Source organism: Pleuronectes platessa, chromosome 10, assembly GCF_947347685.1.
Source record: "Pleuronectes platessa chromosome 10, fPlePla1.1, whole genome shotgun sequence".
NCBI lineage: Eukaryota > Metazoa > Chordata > Actinopteri > Pleuronectiformes > Pleuronectidae > Pleuronectes > Pleuronectes platessa.
This window is the reverse complement of record NC_070635.1, coordinates 20,200,087-20,216,224: the sequence shown is the minus strand read 5'-3', so window position 1 is coordinate 20,216,224 and position 16,138 is coordinate 20,200,087. Positions and strand designations below refer to the sequence as shown.

At 41.8% G+C, this 16,138-nt stretch overlaps 1 protein-coding gene across 1 annotated transcript in view; it reads left to right on the top strand.

Annotated features, from left to right (window-relative positions):
- Positions 1 to 16,138, top strand: part of tsnare1 (T-SNARE Domain Containing 1) — a 150,083-nt gene that overhangs the window by 48,166 nt on the left and 85,779 nt on the right. Inside the window, exon 3 of the mRNA XM_053433461.1 lies at positions 15,664 to 15,741. Within this exon, the coding sequence (XP_053289436.1) occupies positions 15,664 to 15,741 (78 nt within the window). The remainder of the gene's footprint in view (positions 1 to 15,663; positions 15,742 to 16,138) is intronic.

Genomic DNA, 16,138 nt, shown 5'->3' with positions numbered 1-16,138 from the left:
AAGCCATATTGCAGCATGTGAACAACATGTTGTTCAGTAAGAAGATTCATAATAATAATTTCATTTTGGTCTCCATTTCTGCACATTCTGGCCACGAGGGACATGACAGTGTGACGGTCTCTGTTTTGCTCTGCTGCTATTTCTGTGTGTTTAATGGAAGCAGTGTAACTTTATTCTGCAACCTGCAACATATATGGGACAAAACAGCCACAGTCGCGCAGACTTCCATCTTTCTTCCACACCAAGACCAGTGGGGATGCATACTCGCTGTGAGACTTCCGGATGATGCCTCTTTCCTCCATCTCATTGAGTGCTTTTCTCAGCTTCTCATACTGGCCTGGTGGTACTCGGCGGTAGGGCAGGCGAAATGGTCTCTCATCCACGAGGTGTATTTTGTGGACGAAGTCAGTAGCCTCCCCACAGTCCATCTTGTCCCTGGAAAAAACTGACTCATACTTCTCAACAAGCTGCAAAAGTCTATCTTTCCACTGGTCAGAAACCTCACAGCCCTCTAAGTCTAAGTCTTGTAATCCCAACTTGTCTAAAGAATCCTTTCTCTATCCATAGCGCGAGCACCTGCTTCTGAGTAACACGTGATCGTATAGTGGTAGACAATCATTTATACTTTACAACAGACCTGCAACATATATGGGACAAAACAGTCACAGTCATCTACAAAAGAAAGTTGCATATTACTTCACAGGTTTAATACACTAAATTAACCATAAGCAACTAACTAAAACACTAACAGGAAAGAAGGACAACCTACCCATAGCGCGAGCACCTGCTTCTGAGGTAAAAACAAAGTGCGCCAGATTTAATCCCCCAGAAGCTCCCGCTATAGGTTTTCAAAATAAAAGACACGGCAAAATAAAAGAAATACATAAAAAACTGTGACTGCAGTCCCACGTTGAACAGGATTTAACAAACAACATATTTACACCGTTACAACAGCACACTAAACAGAGCAGAACGCCTCCAAACGGCTTCATGGTGGTATGATTCTGTTGAGTGTGTGACTGTGTTTGGATGGTGGGGTTGGTGTACACCTCCTCATAGTGAAGTCAAGGTGAGTCTTTTATGAATTCCTGTGGTTTGCATACTCTACCTGCTCTGCAGGTTCTCCAAGCCTGTTTCGGTCATCTGCCTAAAATAACTGTCTGACCATGATGAAGCTGCTGCTCTAGTTTCCTGCATCAGCAATTTAAGAGCAACTTAGTCGTATGATCAAATCAGCATTTTCAGCTCAATAAATAGCTTTTTTTAAAGCACTACTGTGGTTTGTCGGCCTTGGTGAAGCTGCAGTAGCAGTACTACAGGTCTTTATCCCCAAATAAACGGTTTCTTTAGATGGACCCAGGAGCAGAGGTATTTAACAAAAAGAGTATTTAATATAAAGAGGGTTAACTAGACAAAAACACTATGAGAGTGGAAAAACTGGAAAGACAATCACAAGGAAGCTTACAAGAGGCTCAGAAGATCAGGACAGGGCAGGAACACGGGAAAGGACAGCACCATGGAACAGCGAGAACAGCAACAACGCAAAAACAATCCAACAAGGACAAAGGGAAGCACAGAGGCTTATATACACAGAGGGAAGGCAGGGCCAATTAAACACAGCTGAAACACATGAGGACTGGAAAGACAATCACTGACAGGAAGTGAAGACAGAAACCACACACAAGGAACAGAGACTACAAAATAAAACAGGAACCAGAAAAACACAAAGAGACATCAACTAACTAAAATGACAGAACATGACATGTTCAGTTGCTCTAATAATTGTTTAGGCTATTAAACAGTTGTAGAAGCCTATACTATATTATAAAAGGTTTTAGGATATGATTATTTAGATAATATAAATATATAAAGTGAGCCGTGATAAAATGTATTCTTCTAATATACCTCTACCAATCTTTTCTGTCCTAATTTAAGCATTTTTTTTATTAATGTAGCTGATGCAGCAATAAGTGTTTTAAGAAATAAATGGAAATCAACACATGAACAAAGGTATAAATATAGAAGGGGTATACAATTTTGTCACTCACCAAACAATCTAACAAAAGAATGTAGTTTAAAATTGCAGGTTAGAGTGGTTTATGTTTCAGTCATACTTGACACTAAAATCAAACCTTGTCCCTCAGTGAGGAGACAGGGGCTCTTGAGTCATTTATTTTTCCCTGATTCAAGAGTATAATTGTTGCAGGTAATACATTTGTGCAATGGACTAGCTACTTGTGAGGGCCTGCTGGTAATTCATCTCCTGTGTGCTCAGGACCCTCGTCATTAATGTGGGAGATATCGGGATATACACATAGTATTGATTATTAAATAAAGGGGGGGGGGGGGAATCAACCACAGCCAACTAAGTATCATCTTTTATCATTTCACTGGGGTCTTGTCAATAAATACAAGTATTTAAAAAATATAGATTTGGTAATACAGCTTTATATTTTTATTCCGCATCAGACCCTTTATCTTAGTAGCTGCACCAACAAGGCTATGGAGATCTGAATAAATGGACAGTTCAAATGGAATTGTGTTGCACATTCCCTGCTGTGTTTACCACTTAATTAATTTAATACATGGCAGTAGCAAGGTGCAAGTGCATGCACACAACCGTTGCTGTCACATTAACAGCCTCTTAGTGGCGTGTACACAGACTGAAGAGTGAATGTTTGCATGACATTTGCAGATACAACTGCAGCTCCAATTATAAGGTTTCACTGCCTGCATGGTCAGTAATAACTTTATGGACGTAAGCAGGAGTGAGCACTCAGCAAATAGTTCAAGACGTCTTATGTAATTCTGAGAAGTTAAAAAATATCTTTATTGGTTTATTTTGAAACTGTGGCAGGTCAATCAAATAGGTGTGCTGTTACAGCCGAGATAATAAATGGGAAACACTTCTTCCAAACTGCAAGATAATGTACAAGTCTTGTGGTCTCAGAGTGGCTTTCTAATTTTTACTGATTTTAGAACAAAAACTGAAAACTCAAAAAAGGACATAAAAGTGAATTTAAATATTGCCTCATTATGAATTTTTATGTTCAGGTTGTGGGACCACTAGAGCCTAAAAAGTAGACTAATGGTAATTTCAACTGTAATTGTTTGTTATTCACTTTTAAAGGCTTGTTAAAGTACCTTTAGAAGAAAAACATTAACCTAATTACCTGTTTTGTTATGAATGAGAATTAAATAACCTCATTTCTCATTTTCATGTAAAATATGGATTGTCAGAAGTGGCAAATATCTTGAGTAGACTAATATGTGATTTGGAGACTTACAACAATCCTTTGAACTATGCACTTTTTAATGCACTTGCAAAAGTGGATTTGGATTCTAAAAGCACTTTTCTAATGTTAAAATGGAGCCCTTAGTCTCATGACCCTTTCTTCAAATTATCTACATTTCTTGCACCCCTCATAAGCATTTCCACAGCCTCCGTGGAGATGGTGTGTCGGACAAAATGAAAGTTATGACTGTATGAGACCAGCTACTGAAACCACAGGGAGACTGGATTTGTCAAGAGTGACTTTGTGATGGCAATGCATATCAGCACAGCTTTGAAGTAGGATGCTGATAACAGCATGTTAAAGTGTCGACATGTTAATGTGAGAGAAGAGTTTCAAGGGTGGAAAGATAAAAAGCTGCTGAGCTGATCCAAACCATTGACCAAACACTGATTTGGAAATAACCCTCTACGGGTCCTCTAACCTTCCAAGGAGCAGTGCGGTTTGAGAAATGAGCATGAAATCGTAAGTGCAGATTGTGTTGTGGTGCTAATGTGAAAATGACATTTCTTGCCGGTGAAAGCATCGTGTGACAATAATTTTTACTTGGCACACACTTCATGTTCTTTTTAACCATTTGTCAAAGGTATGAATTGCAGGTAACACAGAGATAAGTCAGAGTTAATGTTACCAGATTCATGCAAGTAAATTATTTTGGTTCAAAGTGGAATTAATTTTTTTTTCAGGGTAACCTTTTTACAACTTGTTAAAATTCAAAATAAATATCACAACATGTAATGCAACACATGATGAGGTGTCATTGGACACAACTATATGGATATATTTCCCCCATGGATATTCTGTGGAGAAGGATGCAATAGATAAAGGAAGAACAGAAGTGCTCAATCTGCTCTGGTCTGATTCCATGGCACAGGATGTGGTGGTTGACCATGGTCGCCCCCTCTCTCTCCTCCTCTTGTGACCTCTGACCCTCACCATTGAGCTGCATCCTGTAGGAGACGGCCCCTGTCATATGTCAGCAGATGGTGGGAGGTTTTCGTTGAACATCAGGAGAGAGTAATGATTTGACTTTTAGACATCCATCTCCTCCAGGGGAATTGAAAGGTGGCCCACTTTACTTTAAGCAGTGGCTGTAATCAGCTTGGATTCACAATGGTTCCAATGAATTGCAATAGCCTCTCTGACCCGACTACCTTGTTGATGTTCTGCTGGAAGCAGCAGGATGTCAATTGCTCTTCACATCCTGCTGCTTGATTCCTTCTGATCGTCAGTGTCAGATCACACTAGTTGACTTGACTGCAGTACAAGGGAACTTTTCATGTTGATTGGAGGGGAGGGACTATCTGCAAATGATTCAGAATGATACACAATACCTATAAACACACACACACACACAATGTCCCAGGGTAAGAGTTTTTATAAATCTTTGGAGCATCTAATAGTACAGAATTACTGGAAAACTTGTCCAATAATGCAAACTGCAGACTGGGAAAAAGGATACATTAATTGTGTAATAAAGTGACAGCACATTTAATTTACCATCTCACAAAAGGGGCTGCAGGCCTTGGTAGCTAATTAACGAGTAAGAAATTCAATGTACAATAAATCTGTCTATTCATCCACCTAGTCCTCACTCCAACAACTTATTTTTAGTGCCTAAATCCTTATATAATCCCTATGGTGTTTCACAACATGTCATCAGGCTACGTTTCTACTCTAACAATACTCAACTACAACTAACTTGAAATACATAGATGCCATAAAATGAAGAACAGCTTTTGAGATGTGATGAGGTCAGTATATTTTATTTTTATCAGCCTGCAGAGAAGGAAGGGAGGGTCCTATACTGAGGACATACACAAAAGTAAACCCACACCCATCTTGTGACAGGCCGATCAACCTCCACTGTAGCATGAACAGAGGGCATCCATCCATCATGGGAAAAGAAAGGTGTACAAAAGTGTGCGGTAAAAATGTGTGTATGCTGAGATAACATTAAAGATCCCTCAGTTGAAAAATGACCCATTTTCCAAATGTACCACAATCTTGTAACGCTGCTCGATGGACTGAATGCAATCATGTCGTTACCTGGACGATTTGTCAGTATAGCTCATTGAGTTGAGTTAATGACTTGTGATGTACAGGGGAGGTCCCTCAGCTCTTCCTCCTGCCCACACTGAATATATGTTTCACTGTCCACCACTAATTTGTCTTTGACTTCACCTCCGCTTGCCTGTCTCTCTTTATTTAATTTCAATATTTGATAGCCCATTCATCAATTCCCGGTACTTCCGAGCTTTTTCCGCCCCTACATTTTATCTATGCCCGTGTACTCCTGACAATGTGAGAGGAAAAATGTTGATGGGAGTCATTTCTGGGTGCAAAATTGACAATAGGGTGTGTGCGCTGGCTTGTGTGTGCAGCTTATCCAGGTCATGATGTTGATCTCGGCCTGCTGTAATGGCTCTGGACCATTAACCCTCCCTGTCATTTGCAATGAAATGTGCTTCTGAACAAGGAAAATGGTTCTGCCCACATAACTTACACAGCAGACTCACCACTTCTGCCGCCAGCCTGTGGCTCAGTGCCACGCCATTTCCCCCCGTCCAGTCTATCATCGTTGCTGCAGTTAGCTCGTACATCAGAAGCTCCAGCAGCCTTTTGATGTCCATTCAATTTTTACATCTATTCATTCCAGTAACTATACCCACTCTTTCATTATAATTAATGTAAGTCCATTTTTCCTACCATCTCCTGTGCCTAATTAATAAATGTTTAATGCGTAAGTTCATTAATGTCTTTACATGAATTCTTTAAATCTTCAGTTGTCAGCTTGGCTTGATTTGTTTAAGAAGCAGATTTAGGAACAAAGCATAAACTTCAATAGTCACCATTAAGGATAAGTCAAATTAAAATGGTGCTATCCCTGTTCCAATATCTTCTGCACAATATATTGAAAGGCAGGGGTGCTATTTGAATTCTGTGCTGTCCACCACCAAATGCAACCTTAACAGTTTAATTTCAAGCATGTGAATGTAAAAATCCTTTTTGTTTTCAGATAAATACCAAAGCCGGAATAAGAGGCTTTGTAACCAAACAAACTCAGATACTGCACATTAGGCTTTAACAATAGATTTTTTGATGTCTATTTGAAAATCTTTTCACAAAAAAAAGGTTAAGAGAGGTAAGAACACAGAGGTCAAGCTATATTAAATACATAGTTTAGCTTAGTTTGGGCGGCTGTGGCTGAGGGGTAGAGTGGTCATCCTCCAACCTGAAGATCGGCGGTTCAATCCCCAGTCTGAACCGTCTGCATGCCGAAGTGTCCTTGGGCAAGATGCTGAACCCCGAATGGCCCCCCATAGAATAACAAAAGTGCTGCAAGTAGATGCATCGTATGTATGTGTCTGTGAATGGGGGAATGTGAAACTGTAATGTAAAGCGCTTTGAGTGGTCATCAAGACTAGAAAAGCGCTATATAAATACAAATCCATTTACCATTTAGTTAAGTCACGACAACAAGCTGAAAATACAAAACTTAGGTTGATGGGCACGAGTTTTGAGGCCTACAATTAATACAACGAGCTTTGAGGGACTACAAAGGTCAGTATGCTGAAGTTGAAGAGAGATTCTGGGGAATTTTGATCTATTGTTGTTGATTGATGCTTCCACAGCTTTGACAAAGATAATAAAGGAAAAAAGAATCAAAGAACAAAGTTCAACAACAACAATGCATTTTGATATACAAATGTGCAACATGGGCCAACAACTCTCTGGTCTGGAACCAAATGATTTGGAGCCTCCTTGTTGTTGTGCAATAGTAGGAGTAGAATTGACGTTGGCTAATTATTAATAATCATGAAATATGATTATTAAAATAACAATTATTTCTTAAAAATAATCAAAAATGATAAAGCTATTAATTAAGAAATGTAACACATTTAATTAGAAATGATACGGTTATCCATTAATAATAGTTAAAATAATTAATGAAAACAATAAAATTATCAATTAAGAATAATACAAATCTGTAATCATTGCTTATTGTTGCGGGGCACCACCCTGGTTACAGGGACCAACGATACAATCTATAAATATCAGTCTCATAATGATAAATGTCAAATCAATAATCTCAATATTTAATATTAATAATTATTTAATTAACAGTGAAGGCTACTAAGTTCGAGCACAGGCAATCATAATCCAGCTGTATTCACATACACATGTACAAATAATCACAGAAATACAAATACTTTAATTACAAAAGTATTTATTAAAAAGGGGAAATAAAGTTAATGTTATTCAATGATTCATCATTTTAACAAGCTCCGATATATCAAAGATAAACACAGCAGCAGCACAATCACAATTCAGAAAATACATGTAAAACCGGCGGTCTACCTATGTGTGTCTGTCTCGGTGTGTGTGTGTGTGTCTGTGTCAAAGTGTCTCTCTGTGTGTGTGTGTCTATGTGTATGCATGTGAAATAAAGTTAGTGTTATTTAATGATTCATCATTTTAACAAACTCCCATATTTCAAAGATAACAACAGCAGCCGCTTATCACAATTTAGAAAGACACATGTATTCATCTATGTGTATCTGTGTGTGTATCTGTCTGTGTCTATCAATGTGTGTCTGTGTGGGTGTGTCTGTGTGGGTGTGTGAGAGAGCGAGAGAGAGAGAGAGAAAAAGAAGAGGGCGTGGCGATGACGCAGTCACTTGGTGACGTCACATCTAAGATGGCGGCCGATCATGATTCGTGGAATCAAGGCCTAAAAACTATCAAAATGGTGGATTGACTACAAAACAAGATGGCGGAGCCGTTATGAATTTAGAGCCAGAATGGGAAGAGAGGGAGAGAGGAGGCGTGGCAATAATAGATTCAAAATGGTGGTTTAACTTGCGTTATCCAAAATGGAGTCTATGTTAATGACACCATGTGGCCGGAGCTCACACTGGTGGTCGTCACATGAATTACACAAAGGGATTTTCAGACAAAGAGAATTCTTTGTCTCTGCCTTGGCGTTCGGCCGCATGGCTTCCAGATGTGTCCAGCCTCTCTGAATATAGATTTAACTATGTTACATGAACTGTATTCTAAATACAGATCGGATGTGTATATAGGTCGGTTTAGAAGGAGAGAGAGAGAGAGAGAGCATACAAGGAGGGAGCAAAGCTCTTAAAAGCACCGTCAGAGACAAGTTACATTTACTTTACCACTCAGCACCCAAGTGGCGTTGTGTGCTGAGGTTTGAACGGTAAAGTCTCTTTAAAGTTGTTCAAACGGTCACAACGAGCTGGAGACGCTGCTCACGGCGCTTAAAAACTGTGGCACAAGGCCGTAACCGGAAACCGGAAGTGGCGAATCGCCGCTAACACTAGAGACTCGGCGGTCTCATACAAAACAAATACATTCAAGTATTAAAACAATACGCTACGTATTAGATTAACATCTGCCCAGACAATAAAGCCTCTTACTGTACCACCCTCGCGGTGTGCGTGCGCGTCGGGCCAGTGAATCACGTGGTCTCTCAAGCGGTCTTCGGCCGCTGGACCGGACAAACAGCGGATTTGCTCGTGCTGCTTCGATGGGATGAGCGTCGTCCTTCTTCTTCAGGGATGTGGAGCTCGTGCTCCTCAGCGGAATGAATCTCGCGCTTCTGCATGGGGTGAACAGCGGTAACGCCGCTGTGGATTTGGAAAGAAAGTCTGTGATGCGCGACCGGCGAGCGAGTTCCTGTGCGCGGCCTCTTCAAGTTAAAAGAGCAAAAGTCCTTTTGAAAATAAAAACGTCGACTGAATAAAGAAATAAAAGAAATGAAAATAAAATAACTCTGGTTGATAAACTAAAGTTAAGGTTGCCCCCGTTAGCAACTGAATCAGCTGAGAGGCCCCGAAGGGGGCCTGGTGTTGTCTTCAGAGCAGGGTAAAAATGGCCGCGATTATTGGGGTCTCAGTGGTTTTGTTCTACCTGAGAGGTCCTCCTCCTTGAGGAGTTGGTCATAGGATGATGCTGGCTTTAAGCCAATTGAGTGTCAGAAATGGATCCGAGTGGGCGGGGCTTGGAACTGAGCAGGGGCTTCTGGGAAAACCCCAGGACATTTTTCCACCACCAGGGGGAGATTCTTGAGCCTGCAGGAGGATGTTTCCCGCCCAAAGTTTAACAACCCTTTGTTCCTCTCGGCTTCAGTGTCTGGTGGCCCCCCACTGGGCTCTGGCCCAACAGTCCCCCTTTTGGTCTGGAGAGTGGGCTGTGACCCCGGTCTCCAGGGCAAACTATGGTCGAGAGTCCAGTGATAATCCATGAGAGGTAATACTTGAGTGGAGTTGAAGCAGTGAAAGTTAGTTCATTATGAGGCAGAGAGGCATAAATGTCTTCGAGGCATGAGTCTAAACAGAGAGAGGTAATTGTCTGGGCAGACAGGCTAAATAACATATATTCTAAAACACGGCACACACTTTCAATTTCACATAATGCTTATCGGCAGTTATTGTTAAAATACCAATGAATTTCGGTGAAGAGTGAAATGAAAGAAAAGTGGAAACACGAACAGAAGAAAATGTTTGAGTAGGTGCTGGTGTTTTGAGGTAAACATGTGTGTTATCCTGTCAAACCAAAACATTTAGAACGGCGAGTCACGTTCTGTTGTTCGCTAATCTGTGAATTTATGATAAATCCTATTTCTAGGTTTTCAGATCTACAGATATTGGAATTTCACTGCCAAGACTGAATTGCCAAGTGTACCCGTGAGGGCTGCACAACCGTAGTGGTAACGACTTCAAAATCCTCAACGAGGTCTAAGGAGGTTCACTACCTGAACTACGTTATACAATTTACTGACAGAGGGTCTAAAGCATGCAGCTATTGATGGAGTGAGTGGTTTGAGCGTTTTTTTGTTTTAAAGTTGGGATTTCTTCCCCCCCTTTTCAGATGTGGAGGTGAGAGGGGGTTTCTGGCAGCGCCTTGGTCCTTCCCCGTCATTGAAGTCATCTTTGTGAGTGGAGAAGGAGGGCGTCTGCTCCTAGTTTCGCCAACGGGGTTCAGTGTCTGGTCTCTCAGTGGAGCCTGGAGGAACACGTGGCACAATGTCTCTCATTGCTTCATCCACACATCTCCGTATTTACTCCTCTGTCCCAGGATGCATCCCATGTGTTGGATTTCGGTCACCACATCTATACTACTGGTACTGATAGGGTTTCCGTCTGTTCCAGCCCCTACTCCTCTGTTGAGAGGGATTCAGGTGCTGAGGTCGAAACTGTTTGTGGGGCTGGTTGAAATCCTCACCCCCTTGGTTTTGTGGGGCGCCCTGTTGGAAGGGTCACTGTTCCTGGTTCTCTTTGCTGGGGTTCATCTTGGCGTGGGGAAAGTTGTCATCTTCCAGCGCCGGGTCCACATTTAGTTGGATTTGAACTGCCAGAACCACGGTGTCGTCTTCGTTGAACCCTCGGTTGTCTGGGTCGAAGCGATAAATGTCTTTTTTTTAAGGGGCTCTAGCTGCCGGGTGCAGATTTCTTCTCTTTGAGGGGGTGCTGAGTCATCAGGGTCTTCTGAATTGTGTGTGCCACAGTATTCATCTTTGTGGCCACCATCTCTTGCACCGGGAGTGGAGGACCATCCAGGACGCGACCGTGAGTCATCGTGCGCCCCTGCCTGAGTGGCAGACTGGGAAATCTCCTTCAGCCCTCCAGGACGGATTCCTTCCGTCGTTGTGGTGTGGATCAGCATGGCTCCGTGCAGGATGTGTTCCTTCTGGCTGGAGTGGATGCTGTGTGTCCGCTGGAAAGGCATTTGGAGTGCCTCATAGCGGTCCCAGGTCACTGCACGTCTAGGGGTTGAGTCCGGCCCCCCCCTTTGGTGTTGAGGGGGTTGGAGCGGTCAACTGCTGGGTGTGTCTGGCTCTCCAGAGCAAAGCTTCCTCTGCAAGAGGGTTGCGTAGCTGTGCTCGCAGCTTTTCTCCCAGTGTCTCTGTTCCGCTGGCTCCACCGGGAATGACGTCAGCTCCTGGCCCTGTCATCAGGGATATCAGCTCGAGGGGGGGGCAGCTCTGTTTGACTGTGCCCCCCTTTCTGCTGACCTTTGACCTTCCGTGCAGAGCTTCGTGCTCCTGCACCGCCTGGTCCTGTTCTGTGCGGGTCTCGATGATATGCCGCAGGTGGGAGTTTTTCTCCTGCTCCGCTCGACATGCTGCTTGCATGGCCTGGAGCTCCTTCGCATGTTCTTGGGCCTGCAGCTCGGCTCTCTGCTGGTAGGGGAGTGTCAGTTGACCCAGAGCATGGGGTATTTTTGGATGCGGGCCAGTGGGGTTGATCAGGTGAATGGACAGTTCTTTAATCTTACGATCGCAGGTACTTAAATCATACTCACTCAACTCACTCACTTCATCACTAGAAAAATTGATCAGACTGGCGACTGTCTCTGACAGGTCGTCTGGTCTTGAGGGAGCCCTGCCCCAGTGTGGTCCATGCTACTCATCTTCTGAGTGCGCAAACACCTGGTGGGCTGCTCAAGCTTGCTTAGATAAAAGCGGACAAAAACTCAATTATAGCATTTCTATAAAAATTGCTCAGACTGGCGACTGTCTCTGACAGGTCGTCTGGCCTTGAGGGAGCCCTTGCCCCAGGATGGTCCATGCTACTCATCTTCTGAGTGCGAAAAGAGCCTGGTGGGCCGCTCAAGCTTGCTTAGGTTAAAAGCGGATAAAATTTTTTAAACACTACACAAGATGCACAGGTGAGCTTCACTCTGTGTCTATATAGTAGCGCTATGTAGGATAGCTCGATGGCTCAATCCTTAAGACCTAGTTGGTTAACAAACAAGTCTCAACAAAACTAGTCTCTCAAATCTAGTTTGTTTCCTTAAAATTAAAAAGCATGCAGAAAATCTCCTATAAAAATATTACTAACCTACTGAAACGTAGTCAGCAACCAACCATAGCTATACACAACGCCTGCTTAGCAAAGGGAATTAAGAATAAAGAAAATTCAAAAAGAGAAATAAATTTCCAAAATTATTTTTCTCTTAAGAAAATTAATTATAATTATTGTGCATGGAGATGACACAACCACTAATATGCAATAAGAATCCAACCACGGATACACAAGGCAATAGTATACCTGTTTGGCACAGGTGCAAAGGGATTACAAATAAAAAATTCAAAGAGAAATAAATTTCCAAAATTATTTTTCTCTTTAAGAAATTAATCATAAATATTGTGCATCGCGAATACACAACCACCGATTGCACTCTGCAGCCAACCACAGATACGCAAGGCACGAGTATACCTGTGTTGCAAAGGTGCTGGGGAATTTAGAAATTAAAAAAAAAAATTATTTGCAGAGAAATAATTTTCAAAATTATTTCTGGATCATTGTACACAGTATTATGATACAGCTGGAGTTAGATAGCCTCAAGCAGCGGCACCATTTATGTTGCATGCGTGAAGCGTTCCGCCCTCACACGGGGATCCATTTATGTTGTGAGGGATAAAAAAAAAAAAGTTTTGGAAGGAAAAAAAAAAAAATTAATTAATATCTTTTTCTTCAAAAATTAATTTCTGGGGGAAAATGAATCTGGATTATTGTACAGTATTATGATACAGCTGGAGTTAGAATGCCTCACACGGGGGCACCATTTATGTTGTGCAATAGTAGGAGTAGAATTGACGTTGGCTAATTATTAATAATCATGAAATATGATTATTAAAATAACAATTATTTCTTAAAAATAATCAAAAATGATAAAGCTATTAATTAAGAAATGTAACACATTTAATTAGAAATGATACGGTTATCCATTAATAATAGTTAAAATAATTAATGAAAACAATAAAATTATCAATTAAGAATAATACAAATCTGTAATCATTGCTTATTGTTGCGGGGCACCACCCTGGTTACAGGGACCAACGATACAATCTATAAATATCAGTCTCATAATGATAAATGTCAAATCAATAATCTCAATATTTAATATTAATAATTATTTAATTAACAGTGAAGGCTACTAAGTTCGAGCACAGGCAATCATAATCCAGCTGTATTCACATACACATGTACAAATAATCACAGAAATACAAATACTTTAATTACAAAAGTATTTATTAAAAAGGGGAAATAAAGTTAATGTTATTCAATGATTCATCATTTTAACAAGCTCCGATATATCAAAGATAAACACAGCAGCAGCACAATCACAATTCAGAAAATACATGTAAAACCGGCGGTCTACCTATGTGTGTCTGTCTCGGTGTGTGTGTGTGTGTCTGTGTCAAAGTGTCTCTCTGTGTGTGTGTGTCTATGTGTATGCATGTGAAATAAAGTTAGTGTTATTTAATGATTCATCATTTTAACAAACTCCCATATTTCAAAGATAACAACAGCAGCCGCTTATCACAATTTAGAAAGACACATGTATTCATCTATGTGTATCTGTGTGTGTATCTGTCTGTGTCTATCAATGTGTGTCTGTGTGGGTGTGTCTGTGTGGGTGTGTGAGAGAGCGAGAGAGAGAGAGAGAAAAAGAAGAGGGCGTGGCGATGACGCAGTCACTTGGTGACGTCACATCTAAGATGGCGGCCGATCATGATTCGTGGAATCAAGGCCTAAAAACTATCAAAATGGTGGATTGACTACAAAACAAGATGGCGGAGCCGTTATGAATTTAGAGCCAGAATGGGAAGAGAGGGAGAGAGGAGGCGTGGCAATAATAGATTCAAAATGGTGGTTTAACTTGCGTTATCCAAAATGGAGTCTATGTTAATGACACCATGTGGCCGGAGCTCACACTGGTGGTCGTCACATGAATTACACAAAGGGATTTTCAGACAAAGAGAATTCTTTGTCTCTGCCTTGGCGTTCGGCCGCATGGCTTCCAGATGTGTCCAGCCTCTCTGAATATAGATTTAACTATGTTACATGAACTGTATTCTAAATACAGATCGGATGTGTATATAGGTCGGTTTAGAAGGAGAGAGAGAGAGAGAGAGCATACAAGGAGGGAGCAAAGCTCTTAAAAGCACCGTCAGAGACAAGTTACATTTACTTTACCACTCAGCACCCAAGTGGCGTTGTGTGCTGAGGTTTGAACGGTAAAGTCTCTTTAAAGTTGTTCAAACGGTCACAACGAGCTGGAGACGCTGCTCACGGCGCTTAAAAACTGTGGCACAAGGCCGTAACCGGAAACCGGAAGTGGCGAATCGCCGCTAACACTAGAGACTCGGCGGTCTCATACAAAACAAATACATTCAAGTATTAAAACAATACGCTACGTATTAGATTAACATCTGCCCAGACAATAAAGCCTCTTACTGTACCACCCTCGCGGTGTGCGTGCGCGTCGGGCCAGTGAATCACGTGGTCTCTCAAGCGGTCTTCGGCCGCTGGACCGGACAAACAGCGGATTTGCTCGTGCTGCTTCGATGGGATGAGCGTCGTCCTTCTTCTTCAGGGATGTGGAGCTCGTGCTCCTCAGCGGAATGAATCTCGCGCTTCTGCATGGGGTGAACAGCGGTAACGCCGCTGTGGATTTGGAAAGAAAGTCTGTGATGCGCGACCGGCGAGCGAGTTCCTGTGCGCGGCCTCTTCAAGTTAAAAGAGCAAAAGTCCTTTTGAAAATAAAAACGTCGACTGAATAAAGAAATAAAAGAAATGAAAATAAAATAACTCTGGTTGATAAACTAAAGTTAAGGTTGCCCCCGTTAGCAACTGAATCAGCTGAGAGGCCCCGAAGGGGGCCTGGTGTTGTCTTCAGAGCAGGGTAAAAATGGCCGCGATTATTGGGGTCTCAGTGGTTTTGTTCTACCTGAGAGGTCCTCCTCCTTGAGGAGTTGGTCATAGGATGATGCTGGCTTTAAGCCAATTGAGTGTCAGAAATGGATCCGAGTGGGCGGGGCTTGGAACTGAGCAGGGGCTTCTGGGAAAACCCCAGGACATTTTTCCACCACCAGGGGGAGATTCTTGAGCCTGCAGGAGGATGTTTCCCGCCCAAAGTTTAACAACCCTTTGTTCCTCTCGGCTTCAGTGTCTGGTGGCCCCCCACTGGGCTCTGGCCCAACATTGTTCATCCAAGAGACGTTAATGGTCACAGATTAAAACAGCTAGAAATGTGATGTAGTGATGAACCTGCGCAACAAAAAAAGTGATGTAAAATATAAACAAATTCTCAGAGTGTAGCTGTTTTTTTTGTCTTTTATAGAAAATACATTGTCTGCTTTGTTTGATACCATCTACATCAACTGCTGCCATTTCAGTTGTTAACGAAAATGCCCAAATCTGCATTTTTTCTTTTTTGTTGTTACTTCATTTTGTGGTCCCCACATGCTGCCCCTGTGTGGTCAGCTCTCTGTCTGCTGCAGTGGCACGCTCCACTGGACTGTGAAGTCTCTGCTGATATCATGTTTTCTTCAAAGCCACACAGGTCAGCCCTGCAGAACTGCAAGATGTGTTTCAGGAGACCTCCTCCAATATCTTCCAGATAAACGCCAACGGTAAAGTACCATTCATCAGTTAACTGAGTGTGTATGTGCTGCATGCTGCCTTGACATTTGTCCTTGTGCTTCTATGTCTGACCATTACTTTGAGACCTTTGCCCTATGACATTTTGGCCGCTCTTCCTTTCTTTAAATGAAAAATTAGATTGGTATCTAGATTTAGGAAGGACAATACATTGGGGTTTATGGTATTTTAGAATCAGGGTTGACCTTAGGTTACATTTGTTTTTTAAAATTGAAATTTAGTTTTTAAGGATAGACATTCACTGGTACCAGCTTATATTTATATGTAAATGTCATATTTATTTGGAGGTCAGACTATCGTTGCAAAACATTTTAAGCAAAATCCAGTATTAAATTAAATTAAGTTATACCTGTAGACAACACATGCAAT